Source organism: Delphinapterus leucas, chromosome 8 (assembly GCF_059928025.1).
Source record: "Delphinapterus leucas isolate spDelLeu-1000000601 "Yukka" chromosome 8, BTC_Dleu_Yukka2, whole genome shotgun sequence".
Taxonomy (NCBI): Eukaryota; Metazoa; Chordata; class Mammalia; order Artiodactyla; family Monodontidae; genus Delphinapterus; species Delphinapterus leucas.
Window position 1 is genome coordinate 73,161,841 of NC_143136.1, and position 15,855 is coordinate 73,177,695.

Sequence of the window (15,855 nt, forward strand, 5' to 3'; positions counted from 1 at the left end):
TAAATCTAGATCAGAAAAGCAGTGCAGACTTCAAAGATATCTAAAGAGCAAACACTAATAAAGCAACACAAGCAAGTGTGGTGGCAAGAACACCAAAGGCTAAATGAAGTCAGGTAAGAACTGAGCGAAATCTCAATTAAGAACATGCAGGAATTACTGAGATGCACTTACCTAGGTAGATGTTCTGTAAATTTCCATATTAATTAAACTATTATAATCAAAATTTAAAGTTACAGTTGAATGTGAGTTAAATTAAAATCCTTTCACTTCTTCAGTTTAATTTGGAATCCAGTGAATATATTAATATGTCTTTTCCTTTCCTTAGGAAAAAAAGAAAGATAATCTTTTATGTCTGCTAATCACTTACTCTTCTGCACTCCCATTCATACATGTGTTTATTTATATTATACTTAGTATTTTGGACTATAATGTTTTGCTTACATATTTGTCTTCTTATGAAGTGATAAACTTCATATGAAGTAGGATACATAGAAAGAGACAGATTAAATGCTTTCAGTAAATGAATGAACTAAGGGATTCAAGTTGAGTGATTTCTAAATGTAATGGCATCATGACTAACTTGTTCGGTTTGGATTTTTGACTTTTACTATTATTTCCAACAGTCACTTCAAGATGAGTTAAAACAAAATAATGATTTTATACTTGATCTTAAATGTAATCTTTGAGAAATAAATTTTTTTTCAAAGGTCAACCAGAAAGTGAAGGCAGATGTGTTTCCCCTCCTTTTAAGGCATCTATATTAGTTTTAATGATGGTGGTATTTATAAAGTATGCTTTTTAAAATATATGCTTGTAAGCATATATTTTATATAAAAACAGATAATTTTGTGGCCTCATTCTAAGCTACATTTCCAAATACCATTAGCTTCACTTTTGACATGGGCACTTTTCATACTGATAGGCGTTTCCTATTCTGGCAAGTAACTCCTAAGTGTGACATAAAAGACTCATGATTGGAAATAGTTTTACATCATTACATAACTTAAAACAGAGCAAAACAAAATTATATAGACTTTGTCATTCATACTTCCACTATAGAAACAAATCAGGCCCATTTTATCCCTCAAAATGTCAACTTTTATGGAGAGAACTTTTGAGCCCATTGGAAATTTTTTTTTAGATTTGCATAATTGAAATATGATAAAAACAAAAGCCATTAGGAAGTTTTAATTATTGTGCTCACTGATGCAGGCTCAAATGTAAGGATGCTGGAGAAAGTTTTTTATCTTGGCTGTTCCACACCCTTCCTACCGTGTATATACCTTGTTCTTGAGCGAGATAAAGGAGGCACATAGATTTCATTATGGAAAGTAATTCTTTTGGCTGACCTGGAATGACACAAAGGTGATGGAAATGAGGAATATTCAAGTAATAACGTTATGTCTTGAAACTTGTAAGGGTTGAAACTTGGACAAAAAAGAATTCCAAGATAACTTTCTATGTTATTCTAGAATGTAGGCTAATTACAACGTGTATTCAGTGAAATTAAAAACTATTAGTGATAAGAGGAAAGTTCGAGAAATGGCTAGAAAGTTTGAGAATTTAGGGACCACCAGAAAATCAGGAGTTTAAATTCTATCAGTGTCTCTCAATCTTTAAAACCTACATTCCCTTTTAATAAAAGATGGAAAGTAAAATATTCTTACTCATCACCATAAGAGACTCCCATCTGCGAATTTCAGGTCCCCAGCAGGTAAGGGCCTCCAATGACATCTGACTTTTGCTGGGTAACTTAGAGTATGCCATCGTATGTTAAGTACTTTACATGGTTTGTTTCATTTACAGTGACCCTACGGAGTAGGTATCATTGTTATCCTCATTTTACAGATGAGAACCTTGAGGTTCAGAGGATTAAAATTATTTGCATAAGGTAAACCAGCTAGTTTTTGTGGAGGTGGTATTGAATCACTTGCCTTTAACTCCGGTGCTCGCTGACCTTGGAGCTGTGCAGCTTTTTCTTTTTTCCATAGGGTTCCATTCACATCACCTGAGATCTAAATGGTCTAGGCTTACTAGGAAAAAAAAAAGATTTGCCAAACCTTAATTCTTTAAAATCTGTTGTAAGAAAACTAGACAATTAAAGTTTCGAAATATAAAATTACATTTTAAATTTATAGAATTTAATATTTAAATTTATAAAATTATATTTACTATGCTTTCCAAACTATACCCCTTGAAGACCTTGATACACTTTGCCAGGAGTGCTTTCTTCCTTGTTTCAGAGTGACTGATTTTGAAATTAAAGAGGAAGTTATTTATATTGGCCATGTGGTAAAGAATTGCAATTATTATTTTAATAAGAACTTTTGACTAATAAAGTTTGAGGGATTTATTTGTAAGCCTTACTACTTTTACTGTAGTTTCTGTTAGAAATATATGTGGTCTCTTACAATTTTATTTTTAAAGTATCACCTTTATACAGAATATATCATGGAGCTTTACCAACAACAATTAAATATTGTCTGGAAAAGTGTCTTTAAAGATGAAATTGAGGTCAGTATTCATAACTGTGTGACTCAGGCCATCTGAGAATTCGCTCTGATTCATTCCTTAGCCAACAGTTGTGAGATTTCCCTCTCTGCCCTCTGTGGTACACAGCTTGGGACAGACTCTTAAAAGAGAGAGAAGCAGATCAAATAGCTAGTCTGAGGTACCAAGCTGTCTGAACTGCTGAGTTCCTTCCTTATTGGAGGGATATGGCTCTGGCCTTCAGCCTGCTCTGGTGCCCAAATTTTCTGCTGATCTCCTGGCTGTTAGTTCCACTAAGGAACTTTAACCTCCTCTCTTACTCTGCCTTTCACAATCCATGCCCCTTTGCTTATTGTTTGCATAAATGGCTTTTGATTCTACCAGTCTCCAGTGCCCCATGTTTTCCTTGTTCTGCCGAAATTGGTAACTAAGTGTACCCTAGAAATCCTAGGAAGCTCTGGGTAATTTTTGATGTTCTGAGGAGACTGACTGTACTACACCTAGAACTTTGGCAGCATCTGGGAGGACGAGGACCTGTATGAAAGTAGAGTCCTGAGGGTTCAAAAATGTCCTCACCAGGCAGGTGGTTGCATTGCAACTGGGCATATCTAGGAAGTAGATTAATATATCCTCTAGGCAAACAGTCACACAAAATCTCAGGAGAATTTTTGTAGTATCATCAGATTCAGTGGTACCAGAGGACAGGCAAAGTAACAGTAGGAGGTACTTAAGTTGGCAGATCTGGATATGGAATGTTGCCTTACATTTGTACCCTATTCAGATGTGGAGACAGTTGTCTGTGCTGCAGAGTTCTGACTTGGTGAACACCTGGGACTGAGTCTACATGTCAGTGGTGAACAGGCAGGGTTTTCCTCCCCAGAGTTACCATTTTAATGCTCTTGAGTGCATCGCAGTTTTTATCTATATTTCCTAAATCATATTCTACAAAACAGAAATATTATTCAAGATACTCCATGGAAAAAAAAATTAAAAAAAAAAAGATACTCCATGGAGAATAATGAATTTCATCATACTAAAAATTAGGAAAATACTTCATATTTCATCCCCTTTTTGGAGAACCTCAATGTACTTTAGCATAATCAAGTTTCTGAGAAATCCTGCACTGTGGAAACTTGTCTGATTTGTTTAGTTCACCATTTCCCAGTTTTTCCTAGCATCTTATTGATGTTTCTTTTTTACAGGACACAGTTTGGGAACGTTAGCCTGCATTCACAAGCTAGTCTCAGAGTCGTGTAGTACTTGCTCCTGGATTTTGTTAGGCAATTAGGACAATTAGAGAAATAGGCTGGTCTTGTCTGATGGTTCAGGGTTGTTAATCTACAAAGCCAGGATGGAGCTTACTAGAATTATTATATGCACAGTAGCAGGTTGATCTCCTGTATGAACAAAGCCACTTCTCCTGTTGGTTTTTATGTTCTGCTATGGCCTTCTAGATGCTGAAAATATAAGAGGGCTGACCTAAATGGTTTAAAGTGCTATATTTTTGTTTTAAAAAATCCATTATGAAATAACTTGTGGGTTTACTCCACTATTATGCACTTATTCTCCATATAACACTTTCAAATGTAATCTTAAAAATACCTTTGACTGGGACTTCCCTTGTGGTGCAGTGGTTGAGAATCCGCCAGCCAGTGCAGGGGACACGGGTTTGAGCCCTGCTCCAGGAAGATCCTACATGCCACGGAGCAACTAAGCCCGTGTGCCACAACTACTGAGCCTGCGCTCTACAGCCTGAGAGCCACAACTACTGAGCCTGCATGCCACAACTACTGAAGCCCACGTGCCTAGAGCCCGTGCTCTGCAACAAGAGAAGCCACCACAATGAGAAGCCCGCGCACCGCAATGAAGAGTAGCCCCCACTCGCCACAACTAGAGAAAGCCCGCGTGCAGCAACGAAGACCCAACACAGCCAAAAATAAAATATATAAAATTAAAAAAAAATACCTTTGACTAAGACCACATGCTAGAAAAATAGACAGTAAGTGTCATCTACAATAGGACCCCTCCTTTATATATATAAACAAAACACTGTCCCACATTTGTGAATTGGCTTAGAAGATGATGGCACATATGTAATATAAAATACTATGCAGCCACTAAAATAAATGGCAATTATGAAAATTATTTAGAAATATCTTAAAGTAAGATAAAAAAAACCCGAATATAAAATGGTAAATATGCCATAATTGCAACTAGTTAAAATATCCATGCATGTAGACAAGGGTTAGAAACTTATAGGCAAAAATAAAAATAATCATCGTATTAGTGTTGTAATTGTTGCTATTTTCTTATTTTATACCATTAAAATATTGTATCTTAACAGTCATAATAAATCAAAACTCTTTTTATGATTTTATTAAACCTGCCATAAATAAGGGATAGACTGCAATATTTTTAGATGTCCATTTAGAGCTGGTTATAGTTTTACTCTAAAATGACTATATTTAAATAATATAGTAAAAGATTATTGAGATTTATTATGTTTTTGGTGTATAAAAATATATACTTTTACTCCCATTTCCCTAGGTCAGGACCTCCTCATCTCTGAACTTTTTAAATAACCTCCTTGTTGATTCAGGTTTGCCTGATCCCCACCTCTTCATCTTCCACTTTTATTGTTCACCCTCCTTCTAGCCCATCCTCCATCTTGCTCCCTTGGAAATCTTTCCAAAACACAGATCTGAGCTGGCATGGTCAGTTTAATATCCCTCAGCAGCTTCCCAGTGCCCGGAGCTCTCTCCATCCGAAATAGTGCCAGGATGTACCCCGTCCTTGCCTTGCTCACGCTGTTACTTCTCCTGGAGTATTCACTTATGCTTCTGTCTATATCAGTGTCCTGGCAAGTACCTAATCCATGTTAGGAATTTAGTATGTGGTCTGAATTAGTGAACAGGTGAATAAAACCACATTAGATTGAGTGTTTCTACCGTTAGTTATTTTTTAAACCTATATATATGTTTATGATTGTAAAAGAATTGATTGAGATAATGTCTATTTCAGATGTAAAATGGAATCTGAAATAAAATCCTTACTCAATGAAGAGAACATTGGAAGTGAATGTCTTTCTGACCTTATGAATTTCGGTAGGTTTTTTTTTTTTCTTTTTTGGTTCCACATTTAAAGGGGAGCTTTGTTTTGAAGATTAAAGTGGGCCACACACTTCATGTTCTTTTAATATTGCTGTTTGCTTTTTTCTAAAGGAATCCAAAAATAATCTGCATCTAATGACCTGTTCTTGAAGAAACTTAAAATAATAATGTGTTGCTTTGATTTAATTTTGTTTCACCATAGAACAAGAGTTATCGGAACAATGGTGCATATATCTTAAAAATGTAATAAATCCTCTTCAGCAATTGAGAGCAGATCTAAAATACAGACAGCATCACATTTCACAGCATTCACACTCGCACAGTGAATCCAACTCTGTGAAAGTACTGGAAGAGGTCAGTATACTTCCTTTACTTTTTTTGTTTGTTTGTTTTGCGGTTCACGGGCCTCTCACTGTTGTGGCCTCTCCCGTTGCGGAGCACAGGCTCCGGACGCGCAGGCTCAGCGGCCATGGCTCACAGGCCCAGCCGCTCCGCGGCATGCGGGATCTTCCCGGACCGGGGCACTAACCCGTGTCCCCTGCATCGGCAGGCGGACTCTCAACCACTGCGCCACCAGGGAAGCCCTCCTTTACTTTTAATAATGTAATATTTTATTTTTATCCCAATTAGAAGAGTTGGAGATAAGAAACATGTACGCCTTATGTATATAAATAGAAGGTATAGCAAATTCTATCTACTCGGTATCTTAAACATATCCCTGAATCTGTCCAAACATGCTAATTTCTCCCCGAGAATGTTTCGATGACCTCGTAACTGGCCTACCCGCTTTCATTCTTGCCCCTCCTTCCAGGGTATTCTGAAATCCTATCATAGGGGAGGGGATCAAGTTATCCGCCTGGTAAATCCCTTCAGGGCTCCTGCCGGCCCACAATTCCTCCTGCGATAGGGGCGGGGCGGGTGCGCAGCCGTTAACTGTTATCGAGAGATCGTTAGCGCGAAACCGTTAGCAGGCGACCACGAGCGAGTGACCCTTAGCGCTGCGGTTGGAGGTCCCGCTCCGACACCAGTCAGCTTTATGGTGGTCCTCGCGGCAGAGAATGTGGTGAGAGGCGGATCGCAGCCTTCTCCCCCGGACCCTCCAGGCCCATTGGCCATGGGCCAGCGGTGAGCTGGGGGGGCGCCCCGGGGCAGTTGTCGTCTGCGGAGCTCCAGAGCCCCTGCCACGGCCGCTCACTGGCCGGGCCCAGGCCTTGAAGCAGCCGCAAACCTCTCCTCCATTCCCACCTCTGAGACCTAATGGCGGCAGCGGTCTCCGTCGTCGCAGTCCATGGGTCCCGGCCCTGTTTGGGCGACCTGAGGGCAGGCTGGGCCCTGGGCGTCTTGCTCGCTCAGTGATGTCGGTTGGGCAGGGTCTGGGGACCGGGCGCTGAGGGCACTGCCCGCTGAGATCTGTCTCCTCAGCCGGGCCCGGGCTGGAGGACCCAGACTGGGTGCTGGACCAACGTTCCTGGGTCTGGTAACTGGCCGCGCAGGGACCCTCTTCTCTTAGCCTGGGCCTGGACCTCGGAGGGCGAAAGTTGAGCCTTGGGACCTTGCCCTTTTCCTGTAGAACAGAGAATAACATTTTGTTTTGGTGGAGGTTTACAGGAACATCATGACCTGACCATGACCTGACCTCAAGAACAAAGGATCTAAAAAAAAAAAGAAAAAGAATCTGACACCAAGAAGTTGGCAACAACTAACCACACCCCTCTCTCACCGTTCCTGTAACAGGGCTTTGCTGAAAGCTTTCGGGGAGTTTGGGTTTTTCTAAGGCACGAGCCACCTGTCGCGTGGCATGGCCCTGCGATAAACCTTTCTTTGCGCCAAACTCTGACATGTTGGTATTGTTTGGCCTCGCTATACGTCGAGCACACGGTAACACTCCCTGTACATTTCCCTATCCGCCTCCTTTAGTCTCACCTCCTACGTGACATCCTCTTTTTCCTACTAGACCTTGTCCCACCGATGCTGGCCTTCTTCCTATTCTTCACATAAGCCAGACTCCTTCCTGTCTTGAGGCCTTTGCACTGTTTCTTCTGTCCTACTCATGGCCCTTTTTGTCTTTTAGGTTTTAGCTTAAATGTCCTCTCCTCCGAGAGCCCTGTCCTGACCACCTGCATGAGAGAAGACCCAGTCACTCCCTATTACCTCAGCCAGTTTTTACCTCACTTACCTCTTCCTGATATTTTCTTACTTACTTTTTATGAGTTTAAGACTATCTTCCCTGACTAGAGCATAAGTTCCATTATCATAGCTGCCCTAGATGTAGGCTTTTAGGTGATTTTTCTTACTTTATTTTTCAGTTATTCTGTAGTATTGTCATATTGCTTTCATAAATAATAATTAAAAATAAACATTAAAAATCCATGTCCAACTAGGGATTAGAGGCAAGGGTGCAAGGAAAGGAGTGGGTGATTAAAGCAGAGGCAATCTGGAAAGCTTTCTGCTTCATCACAAACAAAATCCAAATGTGAGTGCAGAGTGGCTATGACTGAGCCCATTTTTGGGTTATGTGTCTAGAAGCTCCTTTAAGGCTCCTTTGTCTGATGGGCACTGCTTGGCTATGGCATCTCTTGAACCCTCTTCCATGGGTCCTCAAAGGGACTTTCCCTTATCTAATTTGTCATCATTTAATGGCTTTTGAGAAAAATTCCTGTGACTTTAAATATAAATATTGGCTAAATCAATAATTTGCATACCACTTGTTCTAAATGTCCTATAGGTTGACTTCGTGAAGAAACAATTGAAAGCCGTCTATGAAAGACTTAGGCTAGAGCAACAGAAAATAGAAAATTATCTTTCAGACTGGAGTTTGAAAGTAAGTGCGATATAGGTAGTAATTTATCAATTTGTCATTTACATTAAATAAAATAATCATACAATTTTTTTTCAGACACTTGATCATTCTTCAGAAGAAAGAAGTAAACTGCTTAGTGAAATGCCCGTGGAATTAGAAACTTTGGAATGTCCATACCCTGACTTGAAGTTTTCAATCCTTAATGAATTCTGTAACTTTACAGAGAAATATCAAAAGAAACTTCAAGATTTTGATATGCAGTTAGAAGATATATACAGGTAATAAAACTACTTGAATTATCTAGATTTTTGCCACCAAATTTTTACTTTTTTAGGGGTCACTATACTTCCTGTTTACTGTTTTCATAGATACTTTGTGACTGGAATACGACTATCAATAAATGTTTAGATTTACTGTTTGTTGAATAGAGAGGTTTTTTTTTCTCCAAAGTAATTTCCTTGAAATAATGGTTTTGAAGATTTTTATAAGGTTGAAACTTGATGAAAATATCCCTCTTATTTATCTCTTTACTACACAGGTAAGAAATAGTTTTCAAACTATTGATAACTATGAATTTTTATTTCAAGATGTGAAGCTCTTCTTCAATGGAAATTTACAAATCAGTACTAAAAATGGATTACAATGGAAAATATACCCATGGAATTATGTTACTTGTAATCTACTGTGATTTTGCCCTATAGTGAACACAAAGTATGTTTTATAAATTTTTTTTTTAGAAATTGAAGTTTTAAAAAGTGCATTTACAATATTGTGTTATTTTCATGTATACAGCAAAGTAACTCCGTTATATATATACATATTTTTTCAGATTATCTTCCATAATAGGTTGTTACAAGATATTAAATATAGTTCTCTGTGCTATACTGTAAATCCTTGTTGCTTATCTATTTTATGTATAGTAGTTTATATGAGTTAATCCCAAACTCCTAATTTTTCCCTCCCTGTCCCTCCCTTTCCCTTTTGGTAACCATAAGTTTGTGTTCTATGTCTGTGAGTCTGTTTCTTGTTTGTATATAGATTCATTTGCATTATTTTTTAGATTCCACATATAAGTGATAGTATATAATATTCGTCTTTCTCTGTCTGATTTAATTGACTTAGTATGGTATTCTCTAGGTCCCATCCTTGTTGCTGGAAATAGCAATAAGAAAATGCACTTTCGATTGTATCCTGAGAATGACAATCCTCTTCTGAATGACAACTATAATGTTAACTGACTTAAAATTCAGTGTCAGCAGGGCCATCTTCTCTAGTGTAAATTTTATATTAAAATTCATTTAATGAACAAACCCAGAAATGCCACCCTGGGTCAGAGCAATAGTCTACTTCATGTAGTTTTCTGTATATGAAGTTTCTGGGAAACGTTTTGTAGCAAAATATGCTTTTTATTATATTGACCTCAAAAATTTCCCCAAAGAATATATACCTGAAAAGAAAGGAAAAATATTGAAGGGACACATGTATAGTAAATTAGCAATAGAAGTAAAAGGCTCTTCCTTTGAAATGAAAGAAGATGAATATGACAAGTATTAGTATTTCTTATATACATATTTTTAAAATTAATTTATTTTAGTTTTTGGCTGCATTGGGTCTTCGTTGCTGCATGTGGGCTTTCTCTAGTTGTGGCGAGTGGTGGCTACTCTTCGTTGCGGTGCGCGGGCTTCTCATTGTGGTGGCTTCTCGTTGTGGCTCTCGGTGCATGGGCTTCAGTAGTTGCGGCATGTGGGCTCAGTAGTTGTGACTCGCAGACTCTAGAGCGCAGGCTCAGTAGTTGTGACTCATGGGCTCTAGAGTGCAGGGTCAGTAGTTGTGGCTCACGGGCTGTAGAGCACAGGCTCAGTAGTTGTGGTGCACAGGCTTAGTTGCTCCATGACATGTGGGATCTTCCCGGACCAGGGATTGAACCTGTGTCCCCTGCATTGGCAGGCAGATTCTTAACCACTGCGCCACCAGGGAAGTCCCTAAATGGGCTGTTTTGAATAAATAGAGGTGGTGGGCATCAGAAACCTGTGGCTGGTGGGGAGTAAGGCATGTAAATGCACTGTTCTAACTAGCGCAGTGAATTATATATTCAATTGTAATATTACTGGACTCTCATTTGCCAGTATCTGCCATTATTTTGATAAGGCCATTTCCCCTTTTAGTTCTAGTTATTAGGCCTTGTGAGAATTCACATAGATTGTATACATATATGTGTACACCTGCACAAGTGAGTGTGTGCATATTTTAAACAGGTGCCTACTGCTACAACATAAGGCTGAAAGATCTGGGGGACATTTTTAAATTGTGAGAAATTTTCATTGGGCTAAAGGCAGTGGACATCATGGTTAATCCCCAATATTTATTTTAATTCCTCCTATTTTGTAGCAGCTTGCCAGTTTGGGTTGGAATGACTCCAACCCCAGATCCAAAGGTAGACCCTGATTGGGAGTGTGCACCAGTCCATAACTTCATTCCCCCCGGTCACAACAATTAGCTCAGGGTGGTCCAAATCTAGGCAAAGCTCAGAACTTTTGTTAGATACTTGTGAGGAGTAGTGCATTTTCTTCTCTGTGGATCTACCTGGAGAGTACATGGCTGTGGTTGCTGCTGGCAGCCATCTTGTGAATGAAGGACAACAGCACGCAAGGAGAGGAGAGGGCCCAGACAATCATGGGGAAACTGGTCTGGTACTGTGTTTGAACTGCATGGGAAGCCAACCTCACTGCTGAATTTTCAAGGGCAATTAGTCCATATTAATGTCTTAAACCAGTTTGAGTATAAAATTCCTAATTTTATGTAATAGCTGATTTGGTTTCAAAATATCCATGACTCATGAAATTAATCTGTCAATTTAGTACAACTGCAATTGAAGAATTGTTCAACACTATTCCAAAATTTATTAGGAAGATTAAGCTTGTAAAATCACCCAAAGTGAAGAATAACTTCTTCAAAATGAAGAATAACTAGGGTGGGGGAGTGGTAAAACTTGCACAGCCAAATATAAATATATATTTTAATATCAAAGTAAATTAGGAAGTTCATATGTCTGTAGCAGATCAATGGAACAAAATAGAAATACAGAAAACAGAAAATATCTATAATAATTTAATTTATTATAAAGGTAAAATTTTTATACTGTGAGGAATTATTTATATGACAGCACTAAATAACAGGGAATTAGAAAGTTAGGTTAGATCTCTTATTCCTTATGACTCAGTAAACTCCAGGTGCATAAAATGTGAAGAAGAAAATAATCATAAAAGAATTAGATAAAAATAAAAACAAGTATTAAATAATCTTGGAGTGGAGAAGGCCTTTTAAAAACACATTACCTGCAGTGAAAATCATAAAGAAAAAAAATAAATGCAATGACATAAACATTTAATAAAATATAACGGGATGTTTCCTCAGGCAAGTATTAAATCTTTAAAGAATCAAAGGGACTTCCAGTTTTCTGTCCAGCAAGTAAGGAGCTTAGAATTTGCCACTCTGCTCTAATGAGGAATAGAAAGCTGAACAAACTGGAAAATCAACAACTCTTCTTAACTACCTCAGAGAAGTTAGGTCACAGGGCAAACCACTGCCCACAGAGCTGGAGACACAGGTGATACAGAGAATCGCAAATTACCTGAGAGGAAACTGGTTTAGCAGAAACTTTCAGGGGAACCAATGTTGGGGTAGGAACACCTGGACTGTAATTGAGGAATTGCTTGAAGCTGAGTTGTGGACAACTTTGAGAGTTAAAAACTCTAGGGGGCCTTAGTTAAGGGGGATGTCAGCACACTTTTGTGAGTTTTACCTCAAGAAGTTCTACCAGGTACCCACAGTGAATATCTGAGAAAAATCCCCTCATGCCTCTGACGAGGGAGGGGAAAATGAACCGTTTGGAAGTACTCCAGAGCATTCTGTTCTTAACAAAGGCTGCCCTCAGGAGAAACTATTTTATTGGAGCCTAAACTGCTACAGTTTTATCAGAACCTAACCTACCTGGGGGCGGGAAAATACACAAGTCCAGCAGCGCTAGCCTTCCATGTTGGGGACGGAAATACCCACCTCCAGCCATCCTGTCCCACCAAAGGGAGGGAAAACTGAGAAGGATTTGTAGAGTTCATAGTCCCCAGATTTTCGACTGTGCTGAGGGTCAGTGCCCCTAACCCCCCCCTCCCTACCCTTCTTGCATGTTGTCAAAAGGTCAACTGTATACTTGAATATACAGTGATTTATTTTTAGTTATTCATTGTAGTAGCTGAAGACTGAGGAAAAAATCTTAATGTCAATAGGAACTAGTTTTGTAGATTATTGTACAACCATACAATGTATTATTTTCCAGATTAAAAACAAAAAACGATGTAGGGAATTCCCTGGCGGTGCAGTGGTTAGGGCTCCACACTTTCAGTGCCAGGGGCCTGGGTTCAATCCCTGGTCGGGAAACTAAGATTGTGCAAGCCACGCAGTGTGGCCAAAAAAAAAAAAAAAAAAGTAAATACTTAGCATTCACTGATATGGAACACTTTCCAAGGGTCAGGATTAAGGTGTGATATAAGGTTAATAAGCAAGCCTTATATACAATGTACAGTACACATTGTGTAAAACAGGAAAAAGTAAAACACATACATATACATATTTGCTTTTATATGTCTGAAAAAATATGCAGAAATTGATAACATTTGTTGCCTTTGGGAATGGAAGCTAGATGCCTGGGTCGGGGGGAATGTGAGGGAGAATTTTTATTGTAACTCTCCCCTTTTATTATACCTTTTGAATTTTGAAGCCTGTGAATATACTGTCTATTCTAAAAACAAGGAATTTTTTAAGGAAAAAAATAAGGGTAAAAAACAAATGACAAATAGGAAACGTTGGCAAATATCAGGCACAAAAAATTAAAATCTCTAACATATAAAAACACTTTGCAAAATTAATTGTTGAACAGCCAGAAGAGAAAAGGGACAAAAGAGAGGAAGAAGTGACTTATCATTCATATTTTCCACAAATATTTGTTGAGCAATTACTGTCATAAAATAAACAAAAACCCCTGTGCTCATGAGGCAGGTTGGAGACACACAACGAACTATAAACACCCTAGGTAAGTAAATTATCCACGGTAGTATATTAGAAGGTGATAAGTGCTATGGAACAATAGCGATTAGAGGAAAAGAGAAGTTGCTGGGATTGTGGGGGAGGGGACAGACTGCAGTGTTTTTTTGATTCTTTTTGCATGTGGACCATTTTTAAAGCCCTTATTGAATTTGTTACAATACCGCTTCTGTTTTATGTTTTGGTTATTTGGCCACCAGGCCTGTGAGATCTTAGCACACCGACCAGGGATGGAACCCGCAACCCCCCGCATTGGAAGGCGAAGTCTTAACCACTGGACCGCCAGGGAAGTCCGAACAGGTTGCAAATTTGAATAGAAGTTTGGGGATAGTCCTGGTTGAGGAAGCGACAGTGAAGGAAAGTCATGAAGGGGGTGAGAGGGCTAGCCATGCAGAAATATGCGGTATGAGTGTTCTAGCCAGTGTTTACTGAGGTGGGCATGTTTCTGGCAAGAGGCTTGTGTGGCGGGAATAGAGTGATAGACGGGGAGAGGAGTAGAAGGTATGGTCAAAGAAGTAAGGGTGAGGGTGGGACATTTAGAGCCTGGTAGCCGTTTATAAAACTTCTGATTTTACTCTGAGTGATATGGGAAGCTACTGGAAGCAGAAGTATGAGGAAGTGTGCTAACTAGACCTAACTTACGTTTTAGCTGAATCACTTTGGCAGTTATTGTGTTTAAGATGGAGGAAAGGAGGGCCGAGAAAAGACTGAACCCTTAGAAAGTTATTAAACCCAGGTGGGATATAAGGGTGGCCTGCATCAGGAAGTGGAGATGGTGTGAAATAGTCAGCTTCTGGACACATTTTAAAGGTAAAGCCAACAGCATCTGCTGACAGACTTAAAATAAGGTATGTGAGAAAAAGGAAACAACAGAATAGTCCAAAATTTTGTGGTTGAGCAACTGGAAGGATGAAGTTACCATCAACTGAGTTGGGGAAGATTGTAAGCAAAGCAGAGGGGGAAATCAGGCATTCAGGTTTGGACATGTTGAATTTGATGCTATCAGATGTCAAATACAGACTTTATGAAGGCAGTCAGTTATATGAGTTTGGAGTTCAGGAGAGAAATCTGAGCTGGAGATACATGTTTGTGAGTCACCAGCATGAAATTGGATGTGATCACCAAAAGAGTGTGAAGGGACAAAGGAGAGGATCAAAGACTAGTTCCTTGTGAAACTGCACAACTCAGATAGGATTTGCACACAGCCAGAACTCTGACTGGGACTTGAACACTCAGGCTGAGACTTTCACTCAGCCAAAACTCGGATTGGGACATGAATCCATGGGCTGGGACTCAAACCCACGGTCTTTCAATTGAGATTGCACACCTGGTCTCAGGACTTAATGAAGCTCAGGGTCTTTATGTCTCAGTGCAGGAGGAATTCAGGGAGAAGCAAAGTGATAGGTAAGAAGTGAATTTATTTAGAGAGCTACACATTCCATAGACAGAATGCTGTCAGTCCCAGAAGGTGAGAGCAGCCCCAAAATATGGGATGGTTAGTTTTTATAGGCTGGGTAATTTCATAGGCTAATAAGTGGGAGGATTATTCCAACTATTTTGGGGAAGGGGCAGGGATTTCCAGGAATTGGGCCACCACCCACTTTTTGGCCTTTTATGGTCAGCCTCAGAACTGTCATCGTGCCTGTGGGTGTGTCATTTAGCATATGCTAATGCATTACAGTGTGTGTATAATGAGGCTCAAGGTCTACCGGGAGTCAAATCTTCCAACATCTTGGACCTAGTTGGTTCTAACCAGTTTATGTCATATCCTTAAAGGCGATGTCATTCTTTTAAAGGTTGTGCCCTGCCCCCTTTCCTCCTGTTTCACTTGGGTCTGCTGGCATTACATTGTCAGCAAGAAGGGTAACCAACAAAGGACACTGAGGGAAGGTCTGTGAGATACAAAGAAATGCAAGAGTGTGCTGTCCCAGAAGGTAAGGGAAGAGGGAGTGGGCAGCACCGTGAGGAGGAGGGGCGATCCACTGAGTAAATGTTGCTAGGTCAAATAAAATAGGACTGATGGTTGACTGCTGGCTCCACATGGAGGTCTTTGGTGACCATTTTCACTGAAGAAGTGGGAACAGATGCACAACTGGGTTGGGTTCAAGTGAATGAGAGGAAACAATTGAAGGCAATGAGCATAGATAACTCTTTTGCGACGTTATCTTGCAAAGGAGAGCTAGAAAGTAAAGTCAGACTTTTATGTTGCAGTTTTGTCTTTTGTTTTGCTTAAAATGGGACAAATATTAGTATGTTTGATGCCGATGAGAATAATCCAGTAACAAGATTTAGTGCACAAGTGGAGGAATAAGCATAAATGGTTCATCTACTACAGTAACAGGTGGGGATGCAAGATTC

At 39.5% G+C, this 15,855-nt stretch overlaps 1 protein-coding gene across 1 annotated transcript in view; it reads left to right on the forward strand.

The window, feature by feature from the left end:
- Positions 1–15,855, forward strand: part of CCDC148 (coiled-coil domain containing 148) — a 268,876-nt gene that overhangs the window by 106,540 nt on the left and 146,481 nt on the right. The window contains exons 4-8 of the mRNA XM_022569774.2: positions 10–113; positions 5,512–5,594; positions 5,803–5,954; positions 8,326–8,421; positions 8,497–8,678. Of these exons, the coding sequence (XP_022425482.1) occupies positions 10–113; positions 5,512–5,594; positions 5,803–5,954; positions 8,326–8,421; positions 8,497–8,678 (617 nt within the window). The remainder of the gene's footprint in view (positions 1–9; positions 114–5,511; positions 5,595–5,802; positions 5,955–8,325; positions 8,422–8,496; positions 8,679–15,855) is intronic.